This window comes from Cucurbita pepo, chromosome 17 (genome assembly GCF_057944985.1).
Source record: "Cucurbita pepo subsp. pepo isolate OVF chromosome 17, ASM5794498v1, whole genome shotgun sequence".
NCBI classification, from domain to species: Eukaryota; Viridiplantae; Streptophyta; class Magnoliopsida; order Cucurbitales; family Cucurbitaceae; genus Cucurbita; species Cucurbita pepo.
This window is the reverse complement of record NC_141814.1, coordinates 11,434,479-11,449,953: the sequence shown is the minus strand read 5'-3', so window position 1 is coordinate 11,449,953 and position 15,475 is coordinate 11,434,479. Positions and strand designations below refer to the sequence as shown.

Genomic DNA, 15,475 nt, shown 5'->3' with positions numbered 1-15,475 from the left:
TCTTATTCAATTTTTAAAAAAAAAGCTTCACGTGTCTTTAGACACAAAATTAAACGTTTAGAAGGATTTATTAGACATAAAATTGAAAGACATTTTTAAAAATTCAAAGATTAAATAAACAAAAATTTAAATCTTTAAAATATATAAACTAATTTTAATATTTAAAAGACTCAATTTTCAAAATAAAGTATCCAAAAGAAAATAACATTAAAATTTTTAAATAATAGAAACTATATATATATATAATCAAGAATTGAGGGTAATATTAAAATGAGAATTTTAAATGAAAGTTTAAAACACAAAGACCAATAAAAAAAAAGCAAATCAACGAATTTTAAATGAAAAGAAAAGAACAAAGAATCCTCCAATAAACGACCTGTCTGATTCTTGGAACCTGCCAAAAGAGGCACATTTACATAAAAGCTGAAATCTTCTAGTGGCACTTCCGTAAAATCTCAAATCCCCAGGGGCGTTTACGCCATTGTATATATATACCACACATGTAACGAATAAGGAACGTTCCATTGACGCTAACCTGCGCTGAAAATGCGCAGTTTAACTCTAAAATGCGCACATACTTGCAGCGCGGGTAGTGAAGTAGAGAAGAAAGAAAAGGGGCGAAGAGAAAGAGAAAGATGGGTCTGTCCGAGTTGGCTCAGTGAGTCGCGTGACCGCATTTGACAAAGAGGGGGAACCCAAAAAAAATCACAGCGTGGGATTTTGAGGGAAGGGGTGGAGTGGAATTAGCCAAAAAATGGTGAACAAGCGGGAGATTATTAGTCCTCCTCTCCTCCTTTACCATCACCACCACCTCTCCCCCTTCTTTCTTTCTTCTTTTTTCTCTCTCATTCCCATTATTTTCCCCAATTTTGCTTCTTCGCTTCTAACCCTAATTCCCTTTTCTAGCATCGACTCCCTCTTTCGTCCTCCCTTCTCACTCCCCTTCTTCAATCGGTTCTTCCCTCCTTTTCTTTTCCCTAACTTTTGTTCTTTCTCGAGTTTTTTCATCTGGGTGTCTCTCGTTTCGTTTGTGGGTTTGTGGGTTGTGCGACTTGAGCGTGGTGTTGCTGTCTCTTCTCCAGGTAATGGGGTAATTTCCTTTTGGTGTGTATTGGGTTTTTTGTTTTTTGGATTTTGGCTTGGTGGGTTGTCTTTGGTTTTGGTTCTTTGTGAGGAACGATGCATGTTTGGTGGGTTTTTTTATGAGCGATTTGTGTGGGAGTTTGTGTTTTTGGCTTATGATTTGGAGGGGTTGTGAATGGATTTTTTCTCTTTCTCACATTAATCTGAGGGTTCTTTTGATTTGTCATTGTTGAGGCTGCAATTGATCGCGGATTGAGTTTTGTTCCTCATGCTTTGATTCCTTGAATCATTGCTCTCGTTCAGTCTCTCCCTGTTCTTGTTCTTATTCTTAAGTTTTAGTTTGGATGTTTGTTAATGGGATGTTTTTCTCTGTGTTCTAGTGTTGTATATGTATATGTATATGTATATGTTTTGGTTCTCTGAATCGTGTTTTGTGAATGGCTGTGGATTTATCCTGTTTAAGACATTCTTCTGAAGGTACTGTTTTTTGGTTCTTTTCAGGGGTGTTGAAATAACCTGCTATTGTTCCTGTGATTTGGTGTTTAAGGCCTATTGTTGTGTAGTCTTATACCAATTGAGGGGAAAAAATCGGTTATGGAAGAGTTCGGGACTTCGGGGATTTATGGAAACTCTACCATGAGGAGGAAAAGGAGTCGAACTTCTCGTAGACCTCGACTCGAGTCACAGCAATTTACTGAAGGTCTTGATCCTTCACCTTCATCGTCAACTCCGCCTTCTGATGATGCAGTCAAGTTATCTAGTGATGAGAATGGTGGAGGTGATGGTGGTTCTAGGAGAAAAGAATTAAGTCTCAATCAATGTGTATCTAGAGGCTCATCTGCTAGCGGGGCCGAAAACGAACATTTTCTTAAAAGAAGCAAAAAGGATGGAAGTTATAATTCATATTACCGTAGCGAACCTGGACGGAATGCTAGTGATAATAAACGCAGCAGTGAAGGTGTCCTTGCCCCTGCTAATTGGAGAAGCACGAGCAAGGGATCAGATGGTATTGAATCGGAGTCGAGCAGCATTGATCCATATGGTGGAAGGTATGGTGGTGAAAGTTCAAGTTCTGGACAGAAAGGACTTTACGTTGAAGGAGTAGGAAACGATAATAAGGTCAAGAAGGTTAAGCTTAAGGTTGGCGGGGTCACTCGCACTATTCAAGCCACTTCCCCTCCCAACGGCTCATCTAAAGGAAGTTCTTCAAAGAGCTCTCAACCTTCAGATATTCATAGGCAGCAACACAAGAACAATGTTCTGGTACGAGACACTGTTTCGCTAGTCAATGCACCGATATTATCCTTGCTCTTTGCACTTTGTCTGCGTCGATTTTGTTCTCTTTTCATGTTCGTAGGAGGTTTATGTGGTTAAGTTTAAGTAATCTTGTTATAAAGTAGTATTGATCGTGGGGTTGATGACTAAATTCTTGGTAACGCTTGGAAACGTTTCTTATACGGAAGTTAATGTTAGTGCTATTGTGTAGGTTATAACCAAATAAGTTCTCTGTTCGAACTGGAACACTTGAAACTGATATGGTATTCTCTCTAATGTGTTAGGAAACCTTTAATGGAAATCATTCCCCTTCGGAAAGAAAAGGCGGATTGCACGGAGTTCCATGGAGGGACTTCTCTAGAGGTGGTTTTGGTCTTGAAAAGGAGGAGTCTTTGACAGGGAAGACGTCGGGGAGGAATTCTTCTGGGAAGCATGGAGCAGAGTCGCTTCGGAAGAGTAAAAGAGCCTCGAAGAAGCGTGTTCTTGATGGAGATTTCGATGATGATGATGATGATGAGATACGGTATTTGGAGAAGCTCAAAACTTCAAGAGCTTCCGTAGGATACCATGATGATGGTGAAGGACCGAGCAAGAAGCAGCGGAAACTTTCTAGCATTTCTAGCATGGAGAATTATGGTGCACTGAAGCATGACAAAGATGGGAAGAAGGCTAGAACAGAAATGGGGTCTGATGACAAAGATTACGAGGAAGAAGAAGAATCAGCATCTGATGGCGTCGTTGAAGCTAACCATAAGAAGCAGAGGAAGGAATCCATCGACACGTTGATGGATGGTAAGCGAGAAATGACTCTCACCACTCGTCAAAGAGCTCTTCAATCTAGCAAAGATGCATCATCGACTCGAGGTGCTACTTTGATCGAGTTCCCAAATGGATTACCGCCCGCTCCACCCAGAAGTAAGCAGACTTCTATATGGACCTTTCCACATTAATATCAGCTTTTCATTTACCTTAGTTGTAACCTAATTATTTTCATTTTGTTTGTTCATAGAGCAAAAAGAGAAGCTTACCGACGTGGAACAGCAACTTAAGAAGGTGGAAGCTGCGCAAAGACGGAGAATGCAAGTCGAGAAGGCTGCTAGGGAATCCGAGGTTTGTTCTCTTCACCATAACATTTCCATTATGAATCGTTCATATCCATTCGACATTGTTCCTGATGGATCTAAGCCTGTTAGGCGGAGGCAATTAGAAAGATACTCGGTCAAGATTCAAGCCGAAAGAAGCGGGAAGATAAAAAGAAGAAACGCCAGGAAGAATTAGCTCAGGTACCGTGTAGGGTCGATCCGATCTTATAAGTTCTTAATTGTGTTGGTGTTTTATATAGTACAAGAACATCAGCTTGATTCTATTCCCTCAATTTCCACAGGAGAAGGCTGCAAATGCTCAGAAGCTATTATCAAACACCATCAGATGGGTCATGGGTCCTTCTGGTACGGTGGTGACGTTTCCGAATGATATGGGTCTTCCGAGCATATTTGATTCTCGACCATGCAGGTATCATCTTCTTCACGCCTTACTTAACCCAAAGCATTCTTTTCGTTTGTCTGAAAATCCCTATACAATGTTCGTTTTCAGCTATCCTCCTCGGCGGGAAAACTGTGCAGGGCCATCGTGTTCGAATCCATACAAGTATCGGGATTCAAAGTCGAACCTCCCTCTTTGCAGTCTCGTGTGTTACAAAGCAGTTCAAGAGCAGTTGACAGAAAGTAGGTGCTAGATTGTTATTAGGTCTGTTTGCATTTTGTTCATTGATTGATTCTCTGCACATTTAAACGAAGTTAGATAGAGATATATAATTGCAGAGACGTTGATGGAAGAAATGTTTTTGAATGTGTTCTTAAGTGCCCCATACCCATTTTTAAGTACATACAAAGTTTGGAAACAACTCAACTATATTGCCTCAATTAAAACAAATAATAGAATTAATGCTAACTTGTTTTTTTTTTTTTTATGATTAATTAGCTTCCTGCTTAAGCTTAGATTTTACTTTCCTAGAAGATGGTAGTGGACTTGCATACAACGTCAAGTGAACTAAGCCAATTCGTTCTTGCATCGCTTACGGCCAAGTGACGTATGCTCGAATCCCTAGCCTCAGTTTAAGAACATGTTTTAGAAAATGAGGGTTGAGAAATTTTCTTCGAAAGAGACAGTTATATAAGCAAGCAAGAGAGTAACAACAATAGTTCAGAAGGTTGAGTAACATGGTTCACAAAAGGTTTTAGAAAACAAGGGAGCAAGAGAGTAACAACAGTGGCTCCCACAGTATATAACCTTGAATAGGGAGAAGTTGACAAAAGTTGTGGCGTTACTCTAAATAGTTAATTTAGAGACGAAAAATGAAATTTTGAACGAAAAACGTTTTTACTTTTTCAAGATTAATACTAAGACGATGTAATAGGAAAACTTAAGATCATCAAACTCCCATTTTCTTGGAGTCTGAAGATTCGATCTTCATCAATCATAAGGCATCTCATCTCACTAAACCATCTTAGCTCAAATAACCTCAATAATCTGAAAGTGAGATATAGTTTTCATGTTCGTTTACAATGGGCATTGATCACAACAAACTCAAATAATGAATATACGAAAATTTTGTTATATCAAATTGATATCCATTCGCCAATCTGATGTACTAACGCCTACCACCAAAGAGAAGTGAAAAGAATCTCCATGATGAAGTCCGATGGCCACTCAAAAATCCAATCACCTGCTGTATAACATTTCAAAGTTTATAAAACAAGTGACATTACCAAATCACGTCCCCAAATAAAGCATATTACACAAAGATGAAGGAATTTGAAAAGCTCCTCTCCTAGCCCAGCCAACAAAGGCTAACACTGCAGTAACGTGGCCGAACAAATACTTGAATGAAAATTCCGAGTCATGTCTCATCAGGAAAATTATCCCTACGAACTGATATGTAGGTTAGGGGAAGAGGAAAACACTCACTTGAAAGGTAGGAGCCCAATATGCCAAATGCACTCCGATGTGCAAGGCAGCCTTTCATATTTTCATTCTCAGGGCAATGTTGTTTATTTTAATTGTAGATTTGGGTCGAAAATGCTCATCGGTGTCCACCTCTTCAATCTCCTGAGAAATAAAAATGCTTGACGAACATCAATATAGTGTGATGATGGTCAACAGATGATCTTGCAGAAATGGTTAGCTAATCAAGGACAACCAACTAAAATGAAACAGGAAACCACTTAGTTTGGAATCGCGTGATGGATAATTCATAGGTCTGTTAGAAGATCTCATGTAAAGAATATTCTAGCAGAAGGGTTCAGTTAGGTCTGAAATTTGAAATTTAAATTTCTCAGTCAAAAAACTCAATAAGAAGTGGAAACGTCAGAAGTACCTCAAAACAAACAACAGAAAGCAAAGTTATCACCTGTACAACGTGTTCTCCCTGGATTACTCGCCCAAAGATGATCAGCTTCTCACTAAGATCTGGAATTGGTGCAGTTGTAATGAAAATCTCAAATCCTTTGTTCTTAGATTTCCCCCTTGGAGTCCCAACTAAAAAGGCATCATGTTTCAAACTGATTGACCATAAAAAATGCTATCAGATAATTTGAAATTGAAAAACTGTACAATATCAACCATCAACAATGAATTAAAAGACAACAACCTTGCATCAGGTTGACTGTGATGCTTTCCTCCCAGAATCCAATCTTCTGCAACCCCAAGATCTTGGTTGTTGCCCACTTGAATTGAATAATGTTTCACCACATGTTGAAACAGCATTTCATTGAAATGATTCTTTTGACTGAAAACCCAATATTTCAAAGGCGAATGTTTAATGCCAAGGGAAATGGTAGATGGGAGATGATCAAAATTATAGTTTTGAGTGAACACTATGTCATGCAAGAGTAAAATGAAAAATACAACCCCTTTTGAAACTTCGAGTCTGGGAGGGGGTGTTAAATTGGCAACATTCAATTTGACATGTTATCCTCCAATTACTAGTAAGTCAAAATGAAATGCAGACCCTCCACAGTATAGACAATGGAATATTACGTATTTATAATGCTCACCATAAATCAATAAATTCATCAACAACTTCAGGGGCACTTTCTTTGTAAAGCTCCACAACAATTGAGCCCTTTGAAGTACTGAAAACCTATTAACAGCGAGAAAACATGAGAATTATTATCATTCACGAGTTCATACAGCAATAGAAGGGATTTTTTTTATTTTTTTTAGATAACAACTAAACATTCATAAGGCAGACAGGGACAGGAATGGGAAAACCTACAGCATATCCAGGTAGATCTGTTTTTTTCGCATCGAACACAGCATTTTCAGTCTGCAAAGTATGAGAAGACTTAGAAAGCAGAGATAAATCATGAAATAGTGCCATGCTCTTCAAGTGTGATGAAAACTTTATGTTATGAAGATAGACTTGCACTAAGATGTGCAAAATTATATCAACAATTATCAGTTAGAACGTTAAAAATGAAGAAGAGAAGTGAATATGCTAATAGAATAATGTAGGAATCATCGAATTCATTCTAAAATAAGAATCAAAATTGACCTATGTACCTCAGAACCTGAATAAACATTCTCTGATTGTAAATTGGACCTGAATTGGATACGGGAGAAAAGTTAAGTCAGTAAAAGATATCTCTCGCAGCCTCAATTCCACATAAACATACCAAAAAATGTTGAACTGTATTCAAGTCTCGACCAACATTAAACATTTTAATCAATAAAGTAAAAGTATTGAAATTCTGATAAATTTCATGAGAATACGAACTCCAGGAACATAACAACGCTGTTACTAACCTATGAGACCAATGTCTATATGTGGTATGCAGGAAAAACACAAACAAAGCGATAATCAAGCTGCATGTGACAATTGTGGTAAGACTAATCCGCGAAGGCCCTTTCTTCTTTTTGCTCTGTTGAAGCAAAGTTTGTGGCTTGATCCTTGCCATTGATTCGAAACTTCAGTTTCGACCTAGAGACAGTTCCACTGCAGGAATTCATAAAGAAGAATATAAGGCCCTGGTACTTCATAGTTTATACAAGTTCTTCCAGTTCCAAATTTACAGAATCAGTAATATTGTTCCATTTAACAAAATTCAACCGATCCTGAAGTTGGAAATGCATGCAGCGCCATCAACGAGCATATGAAGGTAGGTGGCAGTTGTTTTTTTAACATACAGGATTGTTCAGAACCAAGAAACACACGATTCACGAGTACATGGAAAAAGTAAATCAAGAAACTCATGCAATAATTACTATATATATAAAAGAAATTAAAAAAAAAAAAAAAAAAACACATCTCTCATCTAAACACCGGCAATTCTGAAGTATCTACCAATAATAAACTGAAATCTACAAACAACTTCTGAATTACGATCGAACAATCAAACCATAGAAGTAAATGATTCATGACCTCTCAGGATGCTAACACAATCGATAGATCAAGTTAAATCGTCCAGATATCAAAACTAAAGCCCAAACAACGAGATTTTCCCGCCAAACCAGATGTCGAATCAAGCAACAAACTGTGGGGATGACTCCAATGAAGCCTTATGGATTTCGAGAGTGAAGAGTTGCAAAACGTACCTGAAATTTCTTACAGGTCGCGAATTTCTGTGCAGAGACAATAAATCTGGCGGTTGGAAAGTCTTTTCTGAATTCGGTGGCCCTCCTGTTCGAAATAGAAGGAATCTCGAGTTCAAGGTTTTCGTTTGAATTTTTTTATTTTTTATTTCTTATTTTTTTCCTCCTTTCCGTTCCCAGGTAGAAAACAGTTCATCTCCATACGGGCAAGTGTAATGGGCCGGGCTTCATCTACCGAAGGCTCCGGCCCAATTATAACGACTGATTTTAATTCTTTTTTTTTTTTTTCTGAAAAATCAAGTTTTTATATATAATATATTGTTAATTAAATTTAAAAAAAAAAAAATCGATTTTATGTCTTAGTCTTTAATCTTTTAATTTTTTTTGTCTAACAAATCTTTAATTTTCTTTTTTAAAAAATTAGATCACCTATTAAATATATTCTATAAATGTTGAAAAATTTGAATTTGTAATTTAAGTTATATTTTTAATTTCAATATAAATTTATCTCACATTTATTTAAAATTGTATAAATTTTTACTTCAACTAGTTGCATATTTATCTTTGAACGTGTACTTTCATTATATCATTTTCAATATTGAACAAATAAAAACTTATTTTCTAGCGACGGAAATGGTTGAGATTTAAACTAATTTTGTGTTATTTATCGATCTTGTTTCCCTCTCTAATTTAGAGAAATTATAATAGATTGCAAAATTTATTGTCATATTTATTAATTTGTCAAGGAAAAATAATTAACGTTAAGTTTTTAAAACGTGTGTTTTAGGAGTCATTTTCACATACTTATAAATAATGGTCTGTTTCCCTCTCTAATCGATGTGGAATCTCACGATCTATCTCCTTTCGGAGGCCCAATGTCCTTTCATATACTTATAGATAATGGTTCGGTCCAGTGTCCTCACTAGTACACCTTCTAGTGTCCACCTCCCTTTGGATAAAGACCCAGTGTCCTCACTGGTACACCTTCTAGTGTCCATCTCCCTTTGAGTAAAGACCCGGTGTCCTCATTGTCACACCGTCTAGAGTCCACCTCCCTTTGGAGTTCAGCCGATGCCTAGCACTGATAAAGCTTTTCCTTCAAACCTCCCCTTAAAATTTTTAAAACACGTCTTAGGGACAAATTTCTATATTCTAAAACTTTTATCAAATTTATTAAAATAATAATTTAAAAAATATTCAAGAAAATTTTCCATATAAACATGTCATTTTTTCTCCAAATATTTTTCCTTCAAAACTAAAAATAAAATTGATTGAAAGTGAGATGCAAAATTGAAAATTTAAAAGTAGAAATATTATTTTTTCCCCATTATCTCCAATTTCTAACATGTCTACCCCATAAGTTCCATGTAATTCCGTTCTTTTTTTATTTTACATTTAGTTTTGAATAATAAACCATATAGTTTACATGAACAAATCAAATGGAAAGACGAGTCCATACACTGCGTTTCTTTCACTATCTAATCCAACTCAACTCAAAATGGACATCTTTATAATAAACTAAAAATGGAAACCTTGTAGTAAAAAAATTGTTAGCCCATAAGGAACTACAAAAACTGAAAAGCTTTGGAAGTACATATAATCTGTGAAGTACACAAAATGTTGATCAATCGTACAATCCAAAAGCACTTACTCTAAAGATTGTTGTTGTCCATGGAGGTAAGGCCCACGTTCTGAGGTCTCAGAACTCTGTACTCGACAGCCACATTCTGAGGAGGTCTGAAGAGTCTGTACACAACAACAACAGAGAGGCACAAAGAGATTACTGAGATCAAGAGAGCAAAAATGCTTGCAGAACTTCCTGAGCCAACCCCTGATAATGAGGTTAATTTTGAAGTACTGGAAGTGATATCCATGGGTGTCCAATCACAGTGAATGGAGTAGTGTCCTGATGCATGCCATGGCAGCCCGTCGACTGGATACCAAAATGCAGCTGACATTTTGCTTGTTCCACCAATGACGAACTGGGCATCCTGCAGTTTTCAGGTGACAACAAATCGGTATAATCCAGACAGTCGCAAAAATCTGAAAAGGTTTTCCAAAATAGCTACAAATTTATGATGGAAGAACTTTTGTTCTTGTAATTCCTATGATGTAATTGGAGCTTATATGTGGGATCCTACGTGGATTGGAGAGAGGAACGAGTGCCAGCGAGGAAACTAGGCCTCGAAGGGAGTGGATTGTGAGATCCCACATTGATTGGAGAGGGGAACGAGTGCCAGCGCTAGTTGAGCCCTAAAGGGGGTGGATTGTAAGATCCCACATTGATGGGGAGGAGAACGAATGCCATCGCTAGGCCCTAAAAGGGGTGGATTGTGAGATCCCACATCGATTGGAGAGGGGAACGAGTGTCAGCGCTGGCCCTAAAGGGGGTGGATTGTGAGATCTCACACCGATTGGAGAGGGGAGCAAGTGGGAGCGCTTTCAGGGCCGGATTGTGAGATCTCACACCGATTGGAGAGGGGAGCAACTAGGAGTGCTGGACCCCTTAGCAGACGTGTTTTAAAAACCTTGAGGGGAAGTCCGAAGGAAAAGCCCAAAGAGGATAATATCTACTAGCAGTGGGCTTGGACTGTTACATCATCTATGATATAATTATGATGTAATTAGAGCTTTATCGCTCTGGTTGTGTGGATTATGCAGGTATCATTTAGAAACAGGTAGAATGAATCTCACTAAACAGGTGTGTGTGGTAGGGAAAGCCAATGTGTGTTCAACAACCATTTTGTTTCGAGTTTTCTCATTTTTGTTACGAAAAGTTAAGCTCATAAAAACTACTCCGTTCCAGTTTTTTCGCTTCTTGTTTTCAGTGATCAAATTTTGGTGGCTTTTAAAATGTTTTTGACACGGGACTACGAAACAAAGAAGTATAGTCCGTAATAAATTTCGTCGTTAGTAAAGTCGTGAGAACTAGAAACTAGTTGGGCATCTTTAAGCCATTTCTTTTAGTATCTAACATGAATTGTCTAAATATATGTGCATCAGAAGGCTTTCTAACCTGTTGAAGGCGATCTGAGGTTCTTAAAGCCCTAGAGAATTCAAAATAATAAGTGCCCGTCGAGTTTTCTGATGAATATGGACTGTCTGCCGCCACAAAACCTGCAAAAACCTCTCTCAGTTTGATACTGAAAATAAAATAAAATAAATCTCTATGGAGCTGACATGAATACCATGATCAAATAAAACTCATGCTAAAGATTGTTGATAATAACGGCAACGTTATATACTGTACTTCCCACATCAGATTTGTCAAGAAAAAGACTTAAAAAAAGGATAAGACAAGCATCATCAATGAAATAGCAGGATTATAGCCCTTGGCTGAAATGCAAACAAGAAAGAGTGGCCTTTCATAACATCCCAAACCCACCGCTAGCAGATATTGTCCGCTTTGGCCCGTTACAAAGACGTTGAGCCCCCAAAAAGGGTGAATTGTGAGATCTCACATCGGTTGGAGAGGAGAACGAGCATTCCTTATAAGGGTGTGGAAACCTCTCTCTAACAGACGTGTTTTAAAACCGTGAGACTGACGACGATACGTAACAGGCCAAAGCGGATAATATGTGCTAACATACGGACTTTAACATCCTTACCCTCAGTCACACTTTTACATTTCACAGGGTAATATTAATCAGAGCTACAAAATAAGTATCCAACTTCTTTGATTAAGCGTATATTATTAATCCCACAATGAAGCTATTCAATTACCTGAATGATGGGTAAAGCTGCTGTGCCACCATGTGCCTTTCCAGTCGTTCTTGGCACTCGAATCATTTGCTGAAATTGGAAGATGGTCATCTCTTATAAGTTGTATGATCAATGTGGAACATCAAACAGATGGCTTCCAGAAATATAGTTAAAATAAGAGAAAATGCAAGAATTTAACATTAACATGAAATTTGGTAGAATAACCTTGGTGATGAAACAGTAAAGGTTAAATATGCTGCTGAGCAATGTGAAACAAAATTGATAACCGTGTTAGTTTATGATAGAATTCGAAATATATTGCAATGTAAAAGATAATAGAACTACACGATAACCCAGGTATTCGAGGTACTTAGAACCTCCCCTTTCTTGAGCACTCTCACTCGAGCCCTAAACCAAACCAATTGAATCAAGGCTTACCTTCTTTTCCCACGCCCTATATTTATAACCACATAACATAATATACTCCCTAACTATTTACTACTATACCCTTCTAATATTCCTATTCGACGGTTGCGTTTACAGTAAAATAGAGCCATCATTTTCTCTTTCGGTTCCAATTAGAGAATTATACTGTTCAAATAGTTACATTCAAATAAAAGAATAGTTTCCCAGTATAGAAAATAATTAACAAAAGAAAAGTAGGATAAAACATCTTCATTCGTACAAAATTTTGTCTTGAATAGAGGCAAAAGATATTTCCATTGAAATATACATTCAAATACACTAAAACCCGACGAGTTTCATCTTTCCAAGGCTATAAAGCAATAAAACAAAGCAACTTTTAGTATTATACTCAAAAAGGCTAGAAAATACATATCAGAGATAAGAATGTCACAATCGAGCTGGCTCAAAGTGGGGTTGACAGAAAGTTCTACTTTAAAAGCATAAGTTTTAAGGCACATAGAATCCTAAAGATTTTTAAACAATTAAGTGGTAGATACGTAGTAACTGCGAATAAATAGCATCTGCTACGAACAGGAGAAGTAGAGTTCAACTTCAATGACTGAGATTGTGAACCAAAAAAAAAAAAAAAAAAAAAAAAAGAGACTAAATGAACTTGAATGTATTTGAAACATAAAAGAGTATAAATTGAAGTGCGCAATCAAAATTTACCTGTTGGTTTACACTTTGCAGCTGAATATTCATAAAAATCATGGTAAAATAATCACATAGGAAGATAGAAAGCAAGTCCATCATTTGACAACAAGATGAATTATTAACAAACAATTTAATTGGAACGCTCGGTTTGATAAACGTATCCTGCACGATAAGAATATTGGCATTTTTAACACTATCCATCATATTTGGCCCTCTATCAGGAGTTGTCTTTTGAGGCCTCATTTCTTCCCTCTTAAGGGATGCCAAAAACTTCTGACGGTTCCACATCTAAGTGGCAATAATACGACTCTACTAAGAAACTGGAATAATTCTCCAATGTCACTGTTACGCTCGTTGCTAAACTTGTTTGTAATCTTTTAATACCAGCTCTGAAACTAATACTTGCTTATAGAGAACTAGCTCTGGGTTCAAGATTAGCCTCTAATAATCTATTAATAATACATGCATACATCCCACAAGAGAAATAATAATACAAGCATACACTCATAGGCCACCTTTATTACTGTAAAAGGTAAAGAATAGTTATGTAATTTGGCTTGTATAAATCACCTGATGGGCTGATTCCATCCAAGAATCTACAATGAGGATTCCAAGCGTACAAATCGACCAGTTGTCCAAATCTGTTTGCAAAAAGGGGTAATTAGATATTCATTTTAAAAAGTTGTGCGCTCGTGCTGCTTTGTAGGTGTGAAAATGATGAGAAGATAATTTCATGTACTCGTCTCCTTCATTTCCAACGTCTACGGTGTCGCCACCATACAACCGTCCAGGAATAGCATTTCCAATAGAAAAGTGCATGATATCGACTTCATATCCCTTGCATGTTTTGTTCGTGCAAGTATTCTTTCCTTCCTTGCAACCGCCCATCTTAAGACAGACAGGAGTTTTGTCTTAGTCTAAAGCTCAAAGCAGCAATGGAAACTGTCAAATAAAGCCATGAAAAACAGCGCAGTGACTTACATTGTGATAGGTGGCACTCTCACCAATCTGAAACATGAGAGCAACTGATGGACATTTGGAACTTTCACTGCACCAAATCATCCATAACCAAGAATTACATCCAAAACTTTTTAAGGTACAAACAGATTTAAACAAAGATATGATGAAATAATGTTCCTAAACTCGCAGTTCCAATTCAACGCATGAATTTGTATGCTGCCATCGTGGGGTGTGCTTCAAACGTACGATCATAAAGATTGCCTAACCCCAAAACTAGAATCAGAAGCAAAACTGAGTTCCAGATAAATTTCCATATCAGGAATCAAAATTTTAAAAATGGGTACATGTTCAATTAGTTGTCTCGGATTAATCTCCATCCACTTACTGGAAGCAGTGAAAATCGATTAGATGCACGAACATGGTAAAAGGAGGAATCAAGATCAATCACGATTTCGAAAGAAACAAAAAACAAAACGACATAGTCCAAATTACTAACCCTTTGATGTATCGATAATCCCCATCAACTTGGAGCAAGAAGAACACGTCCCTACCGTCATGTAAAGCCTATGAACGATTCACAAACGCCATAAGAACCCTGAGAGAACAAAAGACCAGCAACATGCACACAAATGGTCAAAATTTGAAAAATAAAAAGCACCTTAACGGTCATCTTCCCACCACTGTATTCGTTGTCATCGTCAGGGTCGAGAGCCTGTAAGAGAGAGAACTCGAATCCATCAATGTCCTTCCAATCATCAGCGTGTCCATCAAGAGTAATGACACCGGGACGAAAATCCGCAACAATTCCGATCTCGGAGTCCGATTCGCAGCTCCAGTCGCCGGTTTCCTCGTGGGATTTGACCGGCCCGATCGGCGCGAAAGCAGAGAGAAGCAGAATAGCAAGAAGAAGAGGAGGAAACATTTCTCGCTGATGATGATTCTTCTGGGTTCGATTCTGGTGGTGAATTGATTCTGTTGTTGGGTCTGTAGTCTTGAGCTGACCCGGACCTAAAGCATGGGCTGCCGCGGTTGACTATAAATGGCGTCATTTTCTGTTCTGTGTGAGGTTTTTACAATAAAAATTCACCGCTTTTGGCCATTTCCAGGAGTGATCGTCGCGATTTGCGCGAGAGGGAACCCTTGTCGTTCGATTCGATTTAACCCCCCCTCCCTAATTTACCCTTCGTTTTCAACTCGGTTAATTTTATTTTACCCTTCCAAGTTTAAAATTTATAATATTTTTAAATATAACACTTCAAACTCATTTGGCTTAACACGATACGACCGTGTTTTAAACTGAATAGCATGATGCCATCGAGTTCTAGCTTTGTTATAGTTGATAAACGTCTTCCCATTAGCGTTTCCAAGTACACATACCCATTTTCCTGATGGGATTTATCACCACTTTAGCTACTTTAGCGGCTTGGCCAGTTACTCGAGATTCCCGATTATTCCATTTTCTAATGTTTACAATGTATAGCGGTCAAATAGAATCATTTTCTGCTGGCTGATTACAGACAAGAAGATGGTAAAAATCCATATTACTGGAGCATGAACTAGTACTGGCGGATCAGTGTGCTGCAATGGTATACCTTTTCTTTCTTTTCAGAGCCTCTCGCCTTTTGTTTTTCTCTGATTCATCGGTTCCCCTCTCCTTTGGCAAGAAGACAGTTGACAAAATATAAAAATTTTAAATTATTCTTCTAATTGTTCAATTTGTTTTAACATTGGTTCGGTTAGGAGC

The 15,475-nt window shown here is 37.6% G+C and overlaps 3 protein-coding genes across 6 annotated transcripts; 1 reads left to right on the top strand and 2 right to left on the bottom strand.

Annotated features, from left to right (window-relative positions):
• Positions 1–627: 627 nt before the first annotated feature.
• Positions 628–4,206, top strand: LOC111779121 (uncharacterized). Its single transcript, XM_023659195.2, has 7 exons — positions 628–1,082; positions 1,585–2,346; positions 2,643–3,273; positions 3,368–3,468; positions 3,552–3,641; positions 3,743–3,870; positions 3,952–4,206. Exons 2-7 carry the CDS (start codon positions 1,678–1,680, stop codon positions 4,091–4,093), a joined length of 1,761 nt encoding a protein of 586 aa, XP_023514963.1. The 5' UTR covers positions 628–1,082; positions 1,585–1,677; the 3' UTR covers positions 4,094–4,206.
• A 645-nt stretch (positions 4,207–4,851) lies between these two features.
• On the bottom strand, positions 4,852–8,114 carry LOC111779125 (peptidyl-prolyl cis-trans isomerase CYP21-4). 4 transcript variants are annotated; one of them, XR_015413169.1, is made up of 9 exons: positions 7,954–8,114; positions 7,165–7,354; positions 6,922–6,961; positions 6,635–6,685; positions 6,414–6,499; positions 6,008–6,145; positions 5,768–5,918; positions 5,326–5,466; positions 4,852–5,213 (listed from the first exon to the last, which is right to left on the bottom strand). XR_015413169.1 is itself a non-coding variant. In XM_023659200.2 (8 exons), the coding sequence occupies exons 2-8, from the start codon at positions 7,314–7,316 to the stop codon at positions 5,380–5,382; spliced, it is 705 nt and encodes a 234-aa protein (XP_023514968.1). In that variant the 5' UTR covers positions 7,317–7,354; positions 7,954–8,114; the 3' UTR covers positions 4,852–5,379. The 4 variants fall into 4 exon arrangements, 1 of the variants encoding a protein (XP_023514968.1); XR_002812648.2 differs by having other exon boundaries at positions 4,852–5,086; XR_002812649.2 differs by having other exon boundaries at positions 4,852–5,083.
• Positions 8,115–9,429: 1,315 nt separating this feature from the next.
• On the bottom strand, positions 9,430–14,778 carry LOC111779122 (heme binding protein). Its single transcript, XM_023659196.2, has 8 exons — positions 14,390–14,778; positions 14,228–14,295; positions 13,753–13,819; positions 13,511–13,659; positions 13,342–13,412; positions 11,674–11,742; positions 10,967–11,067; positions 9,430–9,941 (listed from the first exon to the last, which is right to left on the bottom strand). Exons 1-8 carry the CDS (start codon positions 14,651–14,653, stop codon positions 9,603–9,605), a joined length of 1,128 nt encoding a protein of 375 aa, XP_023514964.2. The 5' UTR covers positions 14,654–14,778; the 3' UTR covers positions 9,430–9,602.
• Positions 14,779–15,475: the final 697 nt, after the last annotated feature.